At 47.7% G+C, this 20,898-nt stretch overlaps 1 protein-coding gene across 4 annotated transcripts in view; it reads left to right on the top strand.

Annotated features, from left to right (window-relative positions):
- Positions 1-20,828, top strand: part of Lef1 (lymphoid enhancer binding factor 1) — a 106,274-nt gene extending 85,446 nt beyond the window's left edge. For 2 of the 4 annotated variants that reach the window (XM_041655068.1, XM_041655053.1), the window contains 3 exons: positions 3,793-3,841; positions 4,491-4,531; positions 19,664-20,828. In XM_041655068.1, coding sequence (XP_041511002.1) covers positions 3,793-3,841; positions 4,491-4,525 — 84 coding nt within the window. In that variant the 3' untranslated portion in view covers positions 4,526-4,531; positions 19,664-20,828. The remainder of the gene's footprint in view (positions 1-3,792; positions 3,842-4,490; positions 4,532-19,663) is intronic. The other 2 variants (XM_041655060.1, XM_041655045.1) reach the window with 1 other exon arrangement.
- The last annotated feature ends 70 nt before the right edge of the window (positions 20,829-20,898 follow it).

Genomic DNA, 20,898 nt, shown 5'->3' with positions numbered 1-20,898 from the left:
ATGACGTTTCCTGTTCTTATATAAAAATGCATTTTTCTTTTATGAAAATCAAGTTTATGTCGATATTCCGTTAAGTGAATGTCTGTTTCCTGTTTTTTTCCTGATTTTAGGTTTTCTCTCTCTCTCTCTCTTCCCCCCTCCCCCCGTTCAGAGTGATATAACCCCCCTGATGTGAATGTCTGTGCACAGTGGAGTGTTTTTTCCTGTGTACAGGACCATTATTTCTGCAGGCTAGATTCATAGTAGCAGGGTTTTGAGAAAGAGGATATAAACATTTTTGTTTGTCTGTTTTTTTGATTTTTGTTTTTCAAGACAGGGTTTCTCTGTGTAACAGACCTAGATGTCCTGGAACTAGCTCTGTAGATGAGACTGGCCTTGAACTCACAGAGATCCGCCTGCCTCTGCCCCCGGAATGCTGGGATTAAAGGTGCGAGCCACCACCGCCTGGCAGTATATATTTTCAGTTCTTGACACATGGTGTCAGATTTCCTTCCAGATGGTGATTGTCTTACAAATCTTACACCATGTTTTGATGACTGTTTTTACACAGAACGAGAACTATGTGGTTATTTGAATCTTGTATTATTGTCTTCTATGTCCTTTGAATAAGGACAGAGTAGGGATGATCATGCTCTAGGTTTTATTATATCAAAATTATGCCAAAATCTATAATTTTATTGTTAAGAACTATCTTGCTTATACTGCAAGCTCTCTTACTGTCATAGCCTGAACATCATCTTGACACTGTCTTGCCCTGGTAAAGACTATTACTATTTATATTATTTTGTTTTTTGTTTTTTGTTTTTCGAGGCAGGGTTTCTCTGTAGCTTTGAAGCCTGTCCTCGAACTCCCTTTGTAGACGAGGCTGGCCTTGAACTCACAGAGATCCGCCTGCCTCTCCCTCCTGAGTGCTGGGATTAAAGGCGTGTGCCACCACCACCTGGCTACTATTTATATTATTATAGAAATAGAAATGATTATTATAGAAAGTATATTATGAATGATATAGTTGGAATTTTGTCATTTTATATAAAGTTAACAATTTTGACGGTTTAAATGCCTAAAAATAATAGAATATTTTGAAAATCATTTTTAGCTCAGCTCAGACAGCTACAACAGAATACCATAGCCTAGGTGGCTTATAAAAGCAAAATTTTATTGCCCACTGTTCTAGAGGCTGAAATATCTGAGACCAAGGGCAGCAATAGGTTAGATGCCCAAGGGCCACTCCCAAGCACTTGGCTGTGTTCTCACAGGCTGCCCTTTCCCCAACTGGTCTCAATGATAGTGGCTGTGCCCTGATCAGCACCCCCAAAGGCTCCACCTTATTCCACCACATTCCGGGGTGTCAGGAGGTGTTAAGTTTTCAGTGTGGGAGTTTGAGTTATAGACACATTAGTCTATAACAGGAGACCAGCATCAGGACAGTCTTCACATAGAGGAATTGTCCACACATGTGAAGCCATGAATCAGTGTAGAGTGTAATGATGGCCTTTGCTGTAGAAGCTCCAGTTGCCATAGAGACAATGACCACATCCCCTCCCCGCCCCCCGCGCCCACTGTAATATGCTCCACTGACACGCCACTTTGCTGTTCAGAATTTGGAGCATTATACATCAGATATAACTCTGACACGAGAAATAAGTGTCCTGTGGGCAACTACTTGGAAGCAAGGACACAGTCATCCCCCACATTGTCATTTTGGTTGTTTTAATAGCTACCGTCTGCTGATGGTAGGGAATGCCTTGCTTTCCTTCCGTTACTCTCCATCCTTACTGTGGCATCAGCACCATTACCCTACTTCGCAGAGTTGCTGAGGTCAGAGAGGTCAAGCAGTTTGTCCACAGCAGTGGAATAGACAGTGGCATTGCAATTCAAACCCACATCAGCTCGACATGAGGCTCTGCATAGTTTCACACACGCGCACACACACACACACACACACACACACACACACACACACACGACCAGCACGTCTACTGGCTTCTGTTCCCTGAGCTGTAATTAGCACCTGCACAGACGGAGCCTTTGTTGCACCCTGTAAGGGGGATCAGTCCCTACAAAGGGGGACACAGAGTGTCCTCTTCTCACCCTGTCCTGCCTGTCCTTTGGCTGTGGCTTGCCTAGGAAGGGACCGCTGACCCCCTCAAAAAGCTTTGCCAAGCTGAAAGTTTGCACGTGCTTAGCATTGCTTGCTGAAAGACTCGAAAATTTTGGTTCTGATCTTCAAGTGTTAGGTTTTAGCATTTAAAAAGATGGAAAAGACATACGCACGCGTTCCCCTCCTCCTCCTCCCTCTTATTGTTTCCTTTGCTCCCCCTTCACATGCAAAGAGTAGTTTTGAAGAAAGCTGGTGGATGGTGAGTTTATCTTTCAAGATTTTACTCTCCATGGTGGTTAGCGGGAATTGTTTTTATGGGCCTCGCTTGAATGAAGGGAAGACCCAGCTTCATTCATACTTTTTTCTTTTTTAACAATCCAGTTGATGGCTAAGGCAAAGCAGAGTTGTGAGAGCCCTCGCCAACCGACAGTATTCCCAGCAGAAGGTTAACATCAGGTGCAGGCTGGATGCTTCCTGCTCCTCTGAGACCAGTAAATGTACATCTGGGTTTAGCACTTTCTGAAATGGCCCTCTCGGTGGCATCATTGATCTTTACAATTGGAGTTTACTTCTGTAATTTGGACAAATGAAGTTTTTGTGAAGTCAACAGTGCATAGATTTCCTTGACTGAGGTTATCCTGCCTCCCAGGCTCGCACAGTCTGTGATTTTGACAAAAGGTATTTTACTATGCATGACTAGTCAATTAGTATGTCCAGACTGGTCCCTCTTTGCCTCACTGATTTATACCTAAGCTAGCACACGGGCGGACGCAGCAGTGATGCTCCCAGCCTTATACACTGGCTGGCTGCAGGGTGCAGGGTGGGGAGAGGCTCAGGTCAGAGCCTCCTGGCAGAGCTGGTGAATAGATGGGCGTGGCCCTGAGCTCAGGGTCGTGGAGTATTTGCTCAGCAGAAGAGCCCCAGCTCTCTCTAAGGAAGAGCAATGAGGCACAGGACAGAGAAAGTTCTTGAAAGAGATGACACTTGAGACCCATGCAGATGGGAGCAAGAGAGGAAGGTGCAGAAGCAGGAAAGAAGGAAAGTACATGTATACTTTTATAGAGTCACAAGACAGATTCAGTCGACTCTGACCGGCCCCGTTTATTGATGTTGCTCATTGCTGCCATCACTCCAGGGATGTTGGCTGTGATGACTGTTCATTAGTTGACATATCTGCCTCAGGTGAACCCTTATGGTTCACGTCAGTGGGCCACGGCTGGAGCCTACTAAGTGTGAGTAGTTTCGAAGAGAAATGAAAATTTACGCCACTTAAAAGGTGACCGGATTTTTTCGTTTGCCCTTGATTTGTTGAAATGTATCAGTATCACGTCTGTCTGAAGAAGCAGAGGCCTCTGCTTCCCAGGCTCCACTGTCTTTTCTGCCTTTGTCCCTGGTTATGCCATGCCCCTGCCACAGAGATCTGGGCTCTCGGTTGACGCTTTGGACGTAAACTGTGCGTAGTACATTTCACAGCAAGCACAGATTCGACATGGGCACTCCCCACACGACAGTACAGTGAGGTGTTGTCTGAGCGTGTCGGTGGCGCGCGCGCACGCACGCACGCACACGTTGTGCGGAAAGTCAGTCACTGTCTCTCCGGCTGGCCGCCTTCTGTCCCTGCTTCTCATACAGTGCGCACCGGCATGCCTGCCCTCTGCTCTCTGTCTTGACACTGTGCCTCTGTCCTCCAGGGCAAGAAGAAGAAGAGGAAGAGAGAGAAGCTACAGGAATCCACTTCAGGTAGGTACCGCGTGGCTCTGTGTTGGCGCTGCTGCTCCTGTTCGTCTCCTTTGTCAGCAGTCCACGTCTTCCTAGGCGCTGCCTCCTTCTGTGACTGTCACGTGTGACCCCCTCACTCGGCTTTTGTTCCTGGAATTCCTTAACATCTCCAAAAGACTTTTCTTTTAAATATGAAAGTGCCTGTAAAAGGAAAAAAAAACTCCCTGTGCCCCAAAGTCATAGTTAGGAGCTGCGGTTGATTCCCCGCCCCTCACCTTCTGTTGTCTGTGTCCTCTCTGCTTCTGCCTCTGCCTCTGCTCTGTTTGCATAGTCCAATGGTGTCACTTTTATAATGACAGTACAACATGCTTCCCGTATTCCCTTGAGAGTCTTTCACGCGTTTTGGGGTTCTTAATGCTAAACAGCACAATGGCGGGGCTTGCACTGATTGCTGGAGTCAGTGAGGGCCCACGTTAGTTCCTTCTTCCTTCTGTTAGAAGGCGCGCCACATGCGATGCACAGACAGAAATGGCTGTTCTATGATGAGAACCACAAAACAAAACATAGCAAAGCAAGCAAGTCCACATGATGTTGTAGCTACTACTACGTGTTAGGAATGTACAGAAAACCTCTCCATAAAAAAATTTGTTAAAGACACAATTTTCTGCAGGTACAGGTCCCAGAATGACAGCTGCCTACATCTGAAACATGGTAAGATCAACTCTCTGGCCCTGCTTCTGATTTAGTGCTAACAAGAGGCTCTTGCTTGTGGATCTTCCCTGCTCTCCCCAATTCCCATCAGCATTGTTCCTGAGAGAGGAAACCGGCACAGTCTCGTTCTGTTGATGCTCCCCCGGTTTTTATCCCGGCTGTGTGTTTGCGAAACAGTGTTGTGCTTTGACCTTTACTACGCCTCCTGTTCTGCTCACTTCTCTAGTCTCTTGCCTCACCATTTCCTCCTCAGCCGTTTCTTACTGACCAGTGGAAAATCTGTCCTTAAAAAGAAAAAACAGGGAGCGGCATGTCACCCTTCTCAGCCAGCAGGGATGGGTCTGAACAATGTCACTGTAGCCCAGTCAGCCCCACTACATGGTAGCAACTCAGCTAGAATGATATGTGGACATTTTGTTTGTAGTGAGAAAACTTGATGTGATTTTTTTTCTATTTTAAAATATCAGATGGGCACTTAAGTGATTGATTGATTTCTTCTTTTGAGTGTTTTTCTTTGTTGGTAACCACTGTTAGACAGCATCCTCGGATTTGTAAGTTAAACTAGATTCCCTTATTTTCATGAGAAGTCTTTAGTGTATAGCCACATGACCCAGAGAAGCTGGCTTTCTAAGTGAAGGCTGGGTCTTGGGTTTGAGTAGACAGGTGTAACCGTTCTGCACAACAGCTGCCTTTGTTTCTACGGTGTTCTTTCTCCAGAACCTGTGCTTTCTCCAGTCACCGGTCCTATTGGACTCCCTTCAGGTCCTCTTTGCCGCCTTGCCTTCTGAGACTGCCCAGCCCCGTTCCTTATGCTACTGCTATTATCGTAGAGTCTGGGGAAGTGTTGTGGCCATAGACTTTCCGTCCACAGGTCATCTGTAATGCTCTCAGAGGGAGTTTCTGAGACACAAAGGGATGACACCACCTCTCTACATAGCTAGCTCTTATTGCCTCAAGGCCGCAGTCCTGTCACTTGGTGTGGAGATCTGCCATGGCTGTCCTTGTGCCCTCAGGTCATTTGCTCAGTTTCTCCTCGCTTCCCAACTAGCCCTTGTGAGACCTGCGCTCTATCCAAACAAGTTTAGCAGTTTTCCAGGTAGATGGAGGGCACAGCCTGTGCCATCTCTGTTCTTGGCAGGCCTGCTCACTCTGCTTAGGAATAGACCAGTCTGAGCAGCAGGCCTTGGAGGAGCCCTGACCTGCAGTGTGGATATGCCTGATGAGCCAGGCGACCTCGTCCATGCTTCAAAATTTACTTTGGGTCCTGAACATTCATAGGATTTTCCCTGTGGAAGTCTCCCCATGGAGGCTCTGGTACCTAGGAGATTTAAACTTTGAATCAGCCGGCTGCCTGGACTCTGTGTATCAGTCTCTTAGCCTTGCTCTCCTCACCTCGACGTAGGAGTGAGGACCACGTGTGTAATGAACACGTCTTTCCACGTGTCTTTGGCACAGTAGGAACTCAGAAGGGCTCCTTGCTCTTCGTGACAGCCCTGTTACTTCCTCTCCCGAGAAACTTTCTCGATCTTCAATTCTGACTGCCCAGGTTACCAAATCCCCGTATGATGCCATGGTTGTCCTAGCCTGATCTAGCCTCACCGATTTCAGCCACTTCTGAGTGGCTGCTCCCCCAGTTAAAGGCCCATCTCTTCCCGTGGGTGACCCTCCATCTTTTCCTAATGTAGCAAGGTCACAGATGGTGGCCACGGCCACCTGCAACTGAATGGGTGTTCTCAAAGTCTCCTGAGCCAGCCACCTCGTTTTGTCCTTCAGTGCACAGGAATAGATGTGACTTCATAGACACCACATTGAAAAAAGTAGAAAAAAGTATGTGTACACACTTCGTATTGTTTGTGTGTTTTATCTTCTTAAGACAGGCCTCATGTAGCCCAGGGCAGACCTCCACCTCACTTGTGTAGCCAAGGTTAGCCTTGAACTTTGACCCTCCTGCCTCCACCACCTGAGTGCTGGGATTACAGGCCTGCCCACCATGCCTGGTTGGCCTGGCACTGGCGATCCAATCCGGATCCACACATGCCAGGCTGGCCCTCTGCCAGCCGAGGTGTCGCCGGCCATATGCTGTTTTATAAAGATAACCTTTCATTGCTGACCTCTTAGGAATGGTTGGCCACCCTTTGCATTCCCCACCCCGATGCAGAAGGCCCTCAGGAGTGCAGTGTGCCAAGGGCTGGCGCTCAGTGCTGTACCAAACACTGCGTTTGCACCAACAGTTTAGAGCCACCTGCTTCGTGTAAAGTACACTGTAGTACTTCAGAGTTGAAACTTGATTTAATGCCGTCCATGGTCGATACTCTTTGGATATAAAAGCTAAGGCTGAGTCCATTTTCCTGCAGATGCCCGTTTCTTTATGAGCCACAGCGACCCTTGAGCCCTCCCGTCACTTCTTTTTTCTCTGAAGGTTAAGGGGTCTTTTTTGAATATGCAAGAAAAACAAGACAAAGCCTTGCCTCTGCTCCCCAGTTCTCCTTCAGCGCCCCTGCTGCTGGGTGGCGCCTGAGTTGCATCTACTGGTTTAGAGTCATGATGTTGCTCTGCCTCCCATCCCCTGGATTGGCCTGGGGTCTTTGAAGTCTCTTTCTCTCTCTCCCTCTCTCTCTCTCTCTCTCACACACACACCCTGGTAGCCATGAGTACAGGGCAGAGAGGAGTCCAGAGAATTGTGATGAACGTCGTTGTCCCCTCCCCCCGCCACACCCCTCCCTTTGCTGTGGCACTCCAGAAACTTCCCTGCACACAGTGACTGACTTGCTGCTCACCAGTGCTTTGATACTGAGCCAGGTTTTTCTGAGATGCTGCATTGCAAAGGATGGAGGAGGTCCCCACCGTCGTGTGCTGTGTGTTGCTTCGAGGGTGTTTGACACATGACCCTAGCAGGGCATTGCAATGCTATAATAAAAACAAGCTTTCTTGGCCCTCCAGAAAGCTCTCCTGGGGAGGGCTCTAACAGTCTTCGCTAGTCCTGGGACACAGGAAGACCTTTCCCTCTGTAAGAGCTGTAGCGGAGAAAGGAAAAGCTTGGGACTGGGCTACCCTTCTCTCAGAACAGGCCCTGTGGGAGCTGTGTGCCATAGGATAGCCCTTCATAGTCTCTGGACTTGGGGCTGAGGAGAGAAGGGGGATCCAAGCTGTGGCTCCTTTAACTTCTGTTCTGAGCTGCCTCATGCTGTTGGGGGACCCAACAGGGACTCCCTGCACCCCCTTCCCTAACTTGCCACCACCCGAGGGGTTCTGTGTGACAGTTAAGCACCTGTGTGACTTTGACAGTGGCGTGTGCCCTGTGTGGTTCTTCACTTCCTGTGTAAATCACCTTCTGAGTGTCTTCCCCTCCCCAGAGTGGCTTTCTGGGGCCCCACGGTGCTCAGAAACGCTTCTGGTTAAGTGGATCTGGCTTCTCTCGTGGGGTAGGAAGGCCCTGAGTTGCCTCTGCTGACTTCACCTCAGAAGCAAGCCCAGGAGAGATGAGGACTGGATTAGAAACAACTCAGTGTGTAGAGCCGTGGTTCTCAACCCGTGGGTCACAAGCCCTTTGGCAAACAACTATCTCCCAAAAGATTTACGGTATGATTCCTAACAATAGCAAAATGACAGTTATGAAATAGCAGTGAAATAATGTTATGGGGGGGGAGGTGTCACCACAGTGTGAGGAACTGTTAAAGGGTCGCGGCAGTAGGGCGGTTGAGAACCATGGGCCTAGAATGAAGTGAAATCCTCACAGCCCGTGTTTCAGTTCTGAGAGGTTGGCGCCAGCTACACTTAAAACCGATGAAACCGACTCTACCTCCAGGAGGCCTCACTCCTCAGTGAGCTCAGGGAAACTTCTTAAACACACTACAGTTAGCTGAATAGGTTTCTCGTGGACACTCCTGGACCCATCCACCCTTCCTGCCACTCATTCCTGCTTCCCACCTCAACCCCACTCCTGTTCTTGTTTCTTAGCAGACCCTCTGAATCTTCAGGATTTTATTTATTTATTTATTTGCCCTTTGGTTGCCTGCCTGCCTGCCCACACTCTTTTGTTTTTTAAAAGATGTATTTATTTGTTATGTGTACTTTGTTCTACCTGCATGTATCTGTGAAGGCCAGAAGAGGATGCCAGATCTCATTACGGGTGCATGTGAGCCACCACGTGGGTGCTGAGAATTGAACTCAGGTCCTCTGGAAGAGCAGCCAGTGCTCTTAACCGCTGAGCCATCCCTCCAGCCCCAGCCCCCAGTATCTTCTTTCTTTTTCTTGAAAAAAAATTTTTGAAGTTAAGTCTTTGAGTTAGTATACAAAATAATTAATTTTGAGATGCGATTGTCTTTTTAAATTATTTTATTTTTATTGTTAAGTTAGCTTACAGAGTAGCAGGTTTCCATGTGGAATTTTAATACTTCATTTTGCTTGATGGCCTACCCCGATCACTGTTATGGCGTTTCTATATACATGTATCACTAGGCTTTGTCCTGATTTGCCCCCTTCCCCTACACTGCTCTCTCCCACACCTCTTCTCCCTTCTGCAGGTCCCCTTCCTCTCCTCTTTCATGCTATTTAAAACCTGCAGCTTCCACATGTGAGCGCAAACACACTGGTTTATCCCGGTCTAGATGATTTTACCTAACATCATCATCCCTGGTTCATCCCATTTTTTTAATGATTTATTCCATTTTCAAACAATTTAATTTCATTCTTTTTAGCTAAATAGCACTCCACTGTGTATGTCTGTCTTCCACATTTTCTTACCTAATTAATTTGTTGCCAAACCCCTGGGCTGGTTCTGTAACTTGGCTGTTGTGAACAGCCCCTCCGGAATCCTGGGCGTGGGGATCTCTATTGTCCGATGGTGTCTACCCAGGAGCCAGATTATAGTGTAGGTTTACTTTCAGTGTTTTGGGAAACCATCATAAACCTGTTTCCATGTGGCTATACTGACTTATATTCCCATCCCACGTGGATATGTTGTGACCAGCAGCCATCGACTGAGGTGGGTGGACTTGGTATAACTGTGATTTGCCTTTCCCTGATAAGAAAGATGATTTCCATTGTGACACTAACTTTGTGTCATTAAAGAAACTCCCGAAAGATCTTTTTGGAGCTCATACCCTGAATATGCAGCTCAAATGCTAAAAAGCCCTCTAAAGCCTTAGGTTTCCACCCCTCAAAACACACAGATTCTATGTTATGGTTCTATTTTGGGGTGGGTATCCTGCGTGCACAGATTCTATGTTATGGTTCTATTTTGGGGGGTGGGTACCCTGCGTGTATCTCTCAGCCCCATGTAGAAGTTGAGGAGGAGTACATGAAGCCACCAAAATGAAATAGGAATGAAAATTCCATATGCAGATTCACTCTGAAATTATTGCTGACCCGCTCTCAGTAGCAGAACAAACACCTTTTGTTTAGCCGGAGGGAGGAGCCGTAAAAGCCATTCCTGTGGGCTCTTCGGAACAAGCCAAATGCATCCTTTCCTGATTTTGTTGGAAAGCTGATGGTTCTGGGCCTTGAAAAGGAAGACTGCACCAACTCTTCCACGTCTGCTTCGAAGGCCAGTGTCATAGACACTAGTGGTTCATTCACACTGCAGACCCTCGAGAGTGACTCCTGCAGGGGAAGAACTACCCTGGGGAGGGGCTACTTGCCTAGGAGCTAAGGTCCTTCCTCTTCCCAGAGGAGTTTCCAGTTTGAGAGGCTGTAGGCATAAGATGGGTAGCTATGAAATAATACGATTTGAGCTGAGCGGTGGTGGCGAACCCCTGTAATCCCAGCACTCAGGAGGCAGAGGCAGGTAGATCTCTGTGAGTTCGAAGCCAGTCTGGTCAACAAAGCAAGTCCCAGGATGGCCAGAGCTGCTATACAGAGAAACCCTGTCTCAAATCATATATATGATTTGTGCTACAAGTTACATATAAGTAAATCTAGGTAGGAAAGAGGCAGTGTCTTGGGTGGCTGGAGTTTGGGCTGTGGATTGGTCAGAAAGTTCCTAGATTCCACAACGCAGTGATGATGTCACCAGGAGTTTGTAGGGCTTTGTCCTGGGTTTGATTTCGCAACCTACAACACCTCAGCAGCTTGTAGGAGGTCAAAGATCATTATCAAAGACTCAACTTTTCTTTCTTCCTGACTTAGTCAAGATGCAGAAGAAAGTAAGCGAAGAACCAGAATTTTTAAAACGTCAGAAAAATTGATCACTTGAGTTTATTAATTAGAAACCAACTCCTTAAACAAGTTTATTAATATTTACTGCAGTCCAACAAGCCCCAAAGCCAAAATTATACACAGATATGGTTTTAATGTAGCGCCTCTGATTATATGGTATCCACAAGCTCATTTGAAAAGAGAAACAAGATCCTTCAAGAAGGTAGCGAACTCCTGGCTATAGACACAGAGTGCACCTGGAGACACAGATGCACGCACGGCCCCCTCATACCCACCCTGCCTGCCCCATCCCCACCTTGACTTTGGCGTAATCTTTATCTCAGAGGCTTGCTAACTAGATGAAGAAGTGTGTTTATCACTAAGTAGAGCCTTTAGCCTTCACTGCCTGGGGCCAGGAGCTGTGTAGGAGAGGTAATTGCCAGCCGCTGTACAGGCTACAGGAGTTAATTGTGCCAGGCTTGGATTCATGTTGAAAAAATATTGTTCCTGGCTGCTGTTTGTTGCTGGCGTTTGAAAGGCTCAAGGCTCCTGGGTCCTGTGATACCTCCCACAGGACCTCCCAGCTGCAGAGCAAGAACAGAGGTGTAAAGACAGAGAGAGGGCAGAACCCCGAGGATCTGGAGGAGCCGGTGCTGTAGCCCCAACTTCTGCCCTCTCCTCTGAGAGTTGGGAAGTAGTCAGACATTCTCCGTGGTCTTCCAAAGATGTTTCTTTCCTGTATAGTCTGAAGCTCACCCTGGCACATTTGTCTACCTGACAAGTGTACACGCAGCCCAACCTCATTACAGGTCTAGGCGTCTGCTTCTGGGTTGGTGTTCGGTTAGAAAGCCAAGCCAGGGTTTTTGTGGTTGTGGTGGTTGTTTGTTGTTGCTTTTGAATTGGTGAGATTAAAGGGAATTTGGAGGCAGCTGGAGAAATCCTCACACTTGCCCAGAGTCTCCACAAAGGCCTGCCTTGCCTAGAAAGAGAATACATGCCATCTGCTCTCCCTTCTTCATCTTGTAACACATGGGAGGCACCTGATGGAAATTTTTTGCAAGCTAAAGGTAGTTAGCAGGAGTGAAAGACTTTGGGAAACAACTCCTATCCCTGGAGGTGAGTGGCTGCCAGGTTAGAGGGGCCCGGGGTCACAGTGTCTCAATTCCTGGCTGTGCAGTAGCCACCCAGCTGAAGTCAGGTCACCCAACCCGTGCTCGGCACCGCCCCCTAGTGGAGGCTACCCCTGCCTTCCTTCACAATGCAGTGTCTAGTTCTTAGGCAAGAGGCTGCTGATTGCATCTGTCTTGCCTGAGATTCCTGGCTCACTTTGCTTGAAGTGAAGCTGGAGGAGATCTTGGTGTGCTGAAGAGGCTCTTTCACAGCTTCTGTGCCTCGCTTGCCCATTCTGAAGGAATGACCTACCTCCATCTTCCCTCCTCTGGGTGTGCTGTGTGTCTACAAATGGCTGCCACAGAGGAGTAGAAACCTCGCAGAGACTCCATAGGGCAGCAGAGCACTCTGGGCTGTAATGTTCCTTAGAAACTTCAGACCTCCGACTGGGAGGGGGAGGCTCGGTCACACTGTTTTAACAAAGAGATGGTCATAATGACAATGTGGGTAAATCAGCTACCCTGTAAACTGAGTTTTCAAATTCTGGCCCTGCTTCCAGGATTTCCGTGGTCATTGTTTTAGCTACTTTCTGTTGTTGGGATAAAACACAATGACCAAGACATACAAAGAAGGAGTTTATTTGGGCTATGGTTCCACCATGGCAGGGACACATGGCAGCAAGCAGCGGGCATGCTGGCAGGAGCAGGAAGCAGAGAGCCACAGCATGAAATAGAGTGAACTCGAACCGGCAAACTCTCAAAGCCCACTTCCAGTGACACACTTCCTCCAACAATGCCAGCCCTCCTAAGTTTCCCCAAACAGCCCCACTGAACATTCAAATGCCCGGGACTGTGGGAGACTTGGGATTTAAACCACCACACACATCCACGTGACAGGATGCTTGGCACACTGACGGGCATAGTCCAGACTCCCAAGTCTTTGCAGCCACAGCTGTGTGTAAAAACAGCTGTAGGTGATTTTTCAGAAAGTTCCAAAAGAGGCAAAACCTGGTTTCGGCATGTGTTTAGCACTGCGTTCACCCAGTGAGAATGGTGTCAGGTAGGACTGCCCCTCTGTAATCCTCTCCAAGGCTCTTTGATCATCAGTCCTCCTTCTGACTTGTGCCCGGTGTAGTCAAACCTGCAGCACATGTGTCTGTAGCAGACATGTTGGACATCATTTTTTTCTTGCCATACACCGCCCTGAACAACACAAAAAGCAACCATTTCGTGGCACTTGCACTGTTTTAGGCATCAGAAGCAATCTAGAGATGACAGAGGACAGGAAGGATATACGTGCATTATATACAGGTATGTGCCACTTCACTTATGTCTGGACAGCATCCTTTATGGACGCCAAGGGGCAACCGTACTAGAACAGCCTGCATTTGGCTAACAGGACCGTCTTGTGGAACCAAGAGTAATCATACTGTTGGGCCAGAGAGGCAGAAATAGGAAAGTTGAACTCAGAAAACAACCAGGTCCACTGAGCAGCTGCCACTGAGACTTAACTAAGGGGGCAGTGGAGATGGGTCAGTGGTTAAGATCAGGGGCCACTCTTCCACAGGACCTGAGATCAGTTCCCAGAACCAGCATGACAGTTCACAGCCATCTGCAGCTCCAGTCCCTTTCTTGCCTCTGAGGCACAGGCACACACCACACGGTACATACACATGCAAGCAGACAGAGCACCCATACCCAAGAAACAAATATTGAAAATATTTAGCTGGGGATGAAGAGATGCACATGAGGCTCACTGAAACTCCCCTGAGATAGCACGCCATCCAGGATTGTCCCCAAACCTATGAACCGCAATTGCATCTATGCACTAAATTAACTTACGTAATAAGAAGAAATTGTTTTAGACAAATTTTAATAGAATCTTTTTCTCAGTGAGGTATCTAGAACTTTGGGAAATGCCACCTTCTGAGGGAAACCAGGAGTCCTATCTCTTTAAACACCAGAACATGGGAATTAGTATGTGTGTGGTACTCAGGGTAGAACCCAGGGCCTTGTACACGGCAGGTATCCTGGTTAGGTGTTTTTTAATCACCTTGGCACAGGTTAGAGACATCTGAGAAAGGGGAATCACAACAGAGAAAATCCTTCCATAGAGTGGCTCATAGGCAAGGCTACAGAGCATTTTTCTAGTTAGTGATGGACGTGGGCGGGGTCAGTTGTATAAGAAAGCAGGCTGTGTGAGAAGACTTACTTGTAGTCCTAGGTTCTTGTAACATACGTGGTAAATCTCCATGTTAATACATAGAGAAAAGTATTATAAATACTGATATTTTGAAATTTATAAATTTTAGTTTGTAGTTTGGGTTAATCATGAAAAAAGAGAGAGAAAGAAAAGAGAGAGAGAGAGAGAAGGCTGAGCAAGCCAGGAGCAGAGAGCAGCTAAGCTACACTTCTACATCAGTTCCTCCCCTAGCATCCTTTGACTTTGATGGACTGCGCTTAGGAGGCCTAAGATAAACTCTTGGCTCTCCATGTTGCTTTGTGGCGTGGTGTTTTATCACAGCGACAGAAACTAGACAATAGGTTCTACCACTATGTACCACCCACAGCTCCAGTGGACTTTTTTTTTATCAAGGATTTAAGGGACTGGAGAGACAGAGCTCAGCAGTGAAGAGTACTGGGTACTCACCCAGAAGAAGGACTTGGGTTCGATATTTGGCACCCACACAGCAACTCACAACCACTGTAACTCTAGTTCCAAGGGATCCAGCATCCTCTTCTGGCCTCTGACGGGCACCAGGAACATGGGTGATGTGGGGACGAGCATGTAGGAAAACACATATGTATATTTTTAAAGGCTTTATGTACAGTTCTACCTTCAACATGGTGCACTGAAATTTCTTAGTACTTATGCCATCGCTCTACATCGTGTGTGCTATAGTATACATGCTATATCGCTCTACATCGTGTGTGCTATAGTATACATGCTACATCGCTCTACATCGTGTGTGCTATAGTATACATGCTACATCACTCTACGTCGTGTGTGCTATAGTATACATGCTACATCACTCTACGTCGTGTGTGCTATAGTATACAAGAACTGTGGTGGCTTGGCATTAGAGTAAATGGCTCCATGGAATATAAGAAAATTTTCAAATTGCTGCCTCTAATTTTTCTGTAACTTTTTTTGCAATACGACTGATTCCCTCTATGAGGAATATGTGCCTTCTGTCACGCTGTGGGGATTGGAACCTTAGAAAAAACTAAATGAATAAGAAAAGTCGGAAGGAAAGGGCCTGGACTTAGAGGCCCGAGGGTGCTGTGTAGAAGTAAACTGTGCTGGGTTTGCGCGTGGATTCCATGGCATTGCTGTGGCTTCTTGTGATGTTCCAACCCCTCCACTGTTCTCCCTGCTGAAGCTGCGCTCCCGATGATCCGCCGAGGCACCTGGAGCTTTAGCAGGGAGCCATCATTCCTGCACACACCATGTGATAGAAAAGTCCAGAGCAAGAGTACCCACACTTTTGGTTTAGATTCAGCTCTAGCTTGATGGTCACCAAGTTCTTCAGTGTACTCTGGTCTGCCTTTCAGACTTGCTCAGCCACCACTGTTGGAGAAGGCATTCTGTACCCAGCAATTCCCTGGTGCTCTTTAATTTTAAGCCAGAAATCCCCGTAAGTGGCATCATCTTGCTCCATCATGGTTCCCTGTTGGTCAGCCCGAGTCTCCTCGACCCTCCCATTCTCAGCCTGTGGATCCCACATTCTCAGCCTTTTGGGGGGAGTTGAGGAGCCCTAGGTTGTTGCCCTATCACAGTGCCTGCTGAACAGCAGAGCAGAGTTCACGCATGCATTTTTAATCCCCAGGCAGTAACTGAGAATTACTGTCCCTTTGAGAGAGCACCAGGCACTCGGAACTCCCTTGCCTCTCCCTTCATCCTTCCACACATTGGGAGCAAGGGCAGGTTTGCCACCTGCTTCTAACGGATGAGGAACTAGGGCTTGGCACCCTGCAAGAACTTCCTGAGTAAACCTAGGTCATGATCGCAGAACTCGGATGGCAGCCTATCTGAGCACTGTCTCTTCTCAGGGTCTCATCCTGCATGCACAATCATGACTTCCCTGTCCTCCACTCACTTACGGGAATCCACAAGGCAGTGTAAAAGCAAAAGGCGCCTGCTCTGAGAAGGAGACGTACAAGTGTCCGTGGATCTGCCGCCTCGCTTTTATGAGGTTAGCCTCTGCCCTCTCTCTGTGAACTTTTGCCCAGAAGAGAGAAGCATGGATTAGGTTCAGCATTTAGAAGTGGGTCTTCCAGTCTACAAACTAAAATGGACCTTGAATATTCTCTTAATTCAGAACCTTTCTCTAGAGCAGAAGCTCTCGATGTGCGGGTTTGCAACCCCTTTGGGGGCAGAATGGCATCCTGCACATCAGATATTTCCATCATGATTCATGACAGTAGAAAAATTAAAGTTATGTCATAGCAATGAAAATAATTTTATGGTTGTGGACACCAAAACATGAGGAACTTCATTAAAAGGTCATGTCGCAGCCCTAGGAAGGCTGAGAACCACTGCTCTAGAGCATGCCGGGAATGTGTCTGCAGACCGTAGATCCCACAGTCCCTGGGCCTGCAACCTCCCCACAGGACCTGGGTCCTCACAGACCAGGCTGATCTGTATTGTAGAGACAGAAGACAGAAACTCCCCTACGGTCATTGCTTGCCTCCTGCCCTGGAATCCTGCGCAGTCACCTTCCATATACATCAAATTGTGCAAGGCAGGAGTTCGCGCCCTGCCGCAACAGGCTGAGAATAGCCGGCTGCTGGCACAGGGGGTGTAGCATGTTGCCACAAGGCAATTCTTGGAGTTAAACCTCTTTTCACCTCTCACAGAACTAATTTTTAATACTCTCCCAAAGATGATGTCATAACTGGAAATGCATACTTCCTGCTGGTGGCCTTTAGGCTGAAGTGGCAGGTGGCGGGACGACTTGGTGGTGGGGGTGAAGCTCATTCCAGTTCAGTGCTTTTGGTCGCTTACCAGTTCTGAGCATGCTGTAAGGGGAAGGAGAGTTTGCACTTTGTCCCTAGAGACCCGTCTTGTTATCCCTGCCTTTGCATCTGTAGCTGCCAAGCCCAGGTAGCCAGAGGTGCCAGCTTCCCCTGTCAGACAATAGCTGGGACAATGCCTGGGCTGCCCAAGCCTCTAAGCCTTCAGTAGAATTCCACATTTGTTTTCACAGAGGAGGGGCCTCCTACCCACCCCCTCCCCCTTCCCTCAGGTTTGTGCCACAGCCAGAGACCCAGTTTCTCAGGGTCAGATCTTCGATTTTGCTCTTTCCCTGTGGGCTCTTCATAAGCCAGAGAGGGGTCTGGGTTCCACCTGAGTAGAGAGGTGTTGAGTCAGATTGGAGATAGTTTCAGGAAAGCATCGCGTTCGGGATATGAGAGGCATTGTATTCTGTGCGGCTGCCAAAGCCACTGCACTAATGGCCACATGGCCGGGCACTGGCCTTAACATCTGTAAGAGAGACTCGCTGACTCCCTTTGAAGCTGAGGGCTCCATAATTGCTGCTTTGATTGTGCAGGAAGGCTTCAGTGGGTGGAGCCCCGGCCCTTGCCAGCAGGCAGCCCAGCCCCACTGCAGACCGTGGCAAGTCTCCCATCTCTGGAGCTTGGTGCCAGTGGATTCTTCAAAAGAATCTCGATCTGACCCGTTTTATATACGTAAGCCACCACACTCAGGACTCCATTTCTCCCATGGGGCATGAGAGTCCATCTGCCCTGAGGCCTGTGTATTTTAACAGGGTGGCCAAGGACAGGCAAGGAGTCTCCTTGATGCTTTAGATACAGTTCCCCAACAGGAACTCAATCTGGGGTGGCAGACTGCCATGCAGGGGACCTCTGACGACAACCAACCTGTCGGGGAGTTGCGAGGCAACAGAATGATGAAGTAAAGGCAGTCAAACCATGAGTGTGGAAGAGAAATTGACTGAAATAAGACGGGGAGAGTCTGTCCACACAAGTTATGTCTTGTTTGTGAGGAAATGATGCTCCTGGCAGCCATGCCTGTCTTGACTATTGTATTATTACTGAGCCCAACTCATGAAGGGAGGAATGGCGGGGGGGGGGGGGGAGCTTGTAGGCAAGCAGGCCGGAGAAGGGATCCGGTTCCACTCTAGAACAGCGTCATAGCAAGGCCACAGAAGTTGGTTCTACTGCATGACTTTAGAGTTCCCTGCACCTGAGGTTGGGGACAGACCCAGGCAAAGAGGGACAGGTTGTCTCCCACAGGAGAAGACATCCCAAGCTCCCTATGGCCAGTTAGATCTCAATCCTAGCAGCCTGGTTTAGGCCAGCAGCGAAGGATTTCAAGGCCATGTGTTCTTTAGAAACCATATTTCTTAAACAATCCCATCACAGACTGAGAGAAAAACTGCCCAGGAAGAAGAGCTCGGACCAAGCCTTCGCACCTCCTTCCTGCAGAAGCACAAAGTAACGCCCATCCCAGACGTTAGTTTTCTTCCTCTCTCGTCAGAAAGGAAGGCCTTGCCTTTCGTAGCTCTTTGATCCTCCTGCACTGAGGACCGGTGTGTTGCTCAGTGGATAACAAGGATCTGCTGCAGAGTAGGGACTGTAAATCCTGTGTGGAGATTTCACAGCTCAAGTGTTGCGATGATGCTTTCCTCCCATTGTCTTGGTTTTATTTCTCAGTAGCTACTCAGGGATACAGTTGCTTCACAGTTTGGAGCAGGTGTTTGTGGGGACAGCTATGGTGGGAGCAGCGGTCCTCCACACATGGCCTTGCCGACCTCCACGCACAGAAGTTTGCTCCCCACACTCCTCAGCACAGCTTGTGGACAGGCTCTCTTGTACTCCAACTCTCAGTCCTGTGGAAAGCCCTAGGCCACCCAGGCTGTGTTTTTACTTCTCAGATGGTCACAGCTTTCTTTCTGTCATCTGATCGCTCTATCCTCTTCAGTGGGTGGTGTGAAGGAGCCCACCATATAGAATTAATCATTTGGGGGAATGTTCTACTTGTAAGGGGGATATGCCAATCAGAAGCACAGAGAGCTAGGTTCGTCTGAGGCTGTAACAGGCTCCAGGTGGGACACGGGGCTTCTGCCCCGCCTCAAGTTCAAAGTCATGGAGAAAAGTGCTTTCCTGGGTGGAGGGACAGATCCACGCCTTTGCTGTCATCTGTCTCCTTTGGTTACAGTGTTTCCTTTTCGCCCTTTGTAAATCTCAGGTCATTAAAACTTTGGGGACTAGGGTTTCTTTGTCTTGAAAAACAGTTCTTTTAAAATCCTTGCAGAGTATACATTCTAGGCTAGCGTTAAATGTTTCTGTTGTTGTGGAGGGAATCATCTTGAGAACGTAAGCAGAAGGGGCAGTGCTTCCACCCCTTGAACTGTAAGAAAGGACAGCACCTCTAGGTGTGTTGGGCTTGTAGTATGGACGTCAGCAGCATGCTGGCTGTCTGGAACGTTCTCGTCCCGTGTAGAATCCTGCAGTGGCTCCCTACAGTGGACTTAAACCAGCTAATACTTCAGCTGACGGGCCCTCCCCCGGCCTGGCTCTTGTCACCTCTCTAATTCATGTCTCGCCCATTCCTCCTGTTGTTTTTTCCGAGCGTGGTTTTGTCTGTCTGTCTAACGAAGGCCAACACTTTAAATCCATGTCATGTCGTCGCTACACGTTCAAATACAGAGCCAAGTACAAATTCAGTTTGCTGCCTACCCTGGGATGCATTTGAGGGTCTTTTGGCTGGTATCCAGCAATCCATTGTAGCCAACATGAACTTGAGAAAATGGATCATTTAAATTCCTAGGTCAGACATCGCTGCCTGTAATAGAAAGTATAGTCTTTCGAGGCCTGTGGCCAATTCATATTAATAGTATTTCGTTTGTTTCTTCTTGAGGCGGCAAAAGAAGCTCATTCCCAACGTGCAAAGCCAAGGCGGCGACCCCAGGCCCTCTTCTGGAGATGGAAGCTTGTTGAAAACCCAGACTGTCTCCACAGCTTGCCCGGCTGACCCCAGGAGCACTGACAGCCTCTTTACCCTGAGGTCACTGCTAGAGACGCTGACCCACAGAGACAAGTCACTGCCGGCCCTCCCTCCTGTCTCCTGCAAGCGCCGACTACCAAAAGCAAGCCGAAAAACGCTTGTTTCTGAAAAAGAAAAAAGAAAAAAAAAAAGCCCATGAGAATGCTAGCAGGCCCTGCCCACTGAGCAGCACTGCTTCCGGTCCCTGTGTGCACTTCTCTTCCGTGCAGACTTGTCACTCTTCAGCAAGGACAGCACCTTGGCATGTGCCACCAGAGCCAGGGACCAGAGCAGCCATCAGCATCCCGGCGTGAGAATTGTGGAAGACTCCCCGTTTCTGTCTTCATTTTCCTATCTTCTCCGAGTTTTTATTTAACAGTACAAAAGGATCAAGCTTATGTTTGCTTCTTTTTTTTTTAACTCGAATTTTTAAGTTTACTTTTTTTTTTCCCATTCTTATTTTCCTTGTATATTTTGCTAGCTCTGAGCTTTTAAATGAAATTCATAGGTCTGGAAGAGTTTGGAATGAAAACAAGATGAGAAGAAGCCTTCTGTTTTTCGGAGCCATCTTGTGTGGCTTCTCTGTGACACACAGTGGCCTCTGTCCCGTTGAAGTGTCAGAAAGAGCTAACAATTAGCCAAACCCGCTCTCGATGTTAGCGGTTGGCAGCCCATCTCACTTAATTTTCTGTTGTTTTTTATAATGACAAACTTTAACATAGACTTCTGAGCAAACCCATTTGCAGTGGATTTCATTTCTTTCCTTTCACTCATGTAAAAAGCCCAGCACTTGAATTGTTATTACTTTAAATGTTCTGTATTTGTATCTGTTTTCATTAGCCAATTAGTGGGAATTTATGCCAGTTGTTGAAATGAGCGTTGATGTACCTGTTACTTTGAAATAGCAAGGCACAGCCTTCGCCCCAAACTGTCATCTTTACGTTTGTCATTCCAGTTTGAGTTAACGTGCTGAGCATTTTTTAAAAGAAGCTTTGTAATAAAACATTTTTTTAAAAGCGTCATTTTCTTAAGAATAAAGTTGCTGATAATTGAGAGTCAGTGGTGAACTGAAGGCCGTGGGGTGAGGAACAGCCCATGTCAGAATGGTG

Source organism: Microtus oregoni, unplaced genomic scaffold, assembly GCF_018167655.1.
Source record: "Microtus oregoni isolate MIOR12 unplaced genomic scaffold, Mior012 000000F_ref0000247, whole genome shotgun sequence".
NCBI lineage: Eukaryota > Metazoa > Chordata > Mammalia > Rodentia > Cricetidae > Microtus > Microtus oregoni.
Note: the sequence above shows the minus strand (reverse complement) of the source record. Positions and strands in the feature narration are given on the sequence as shown.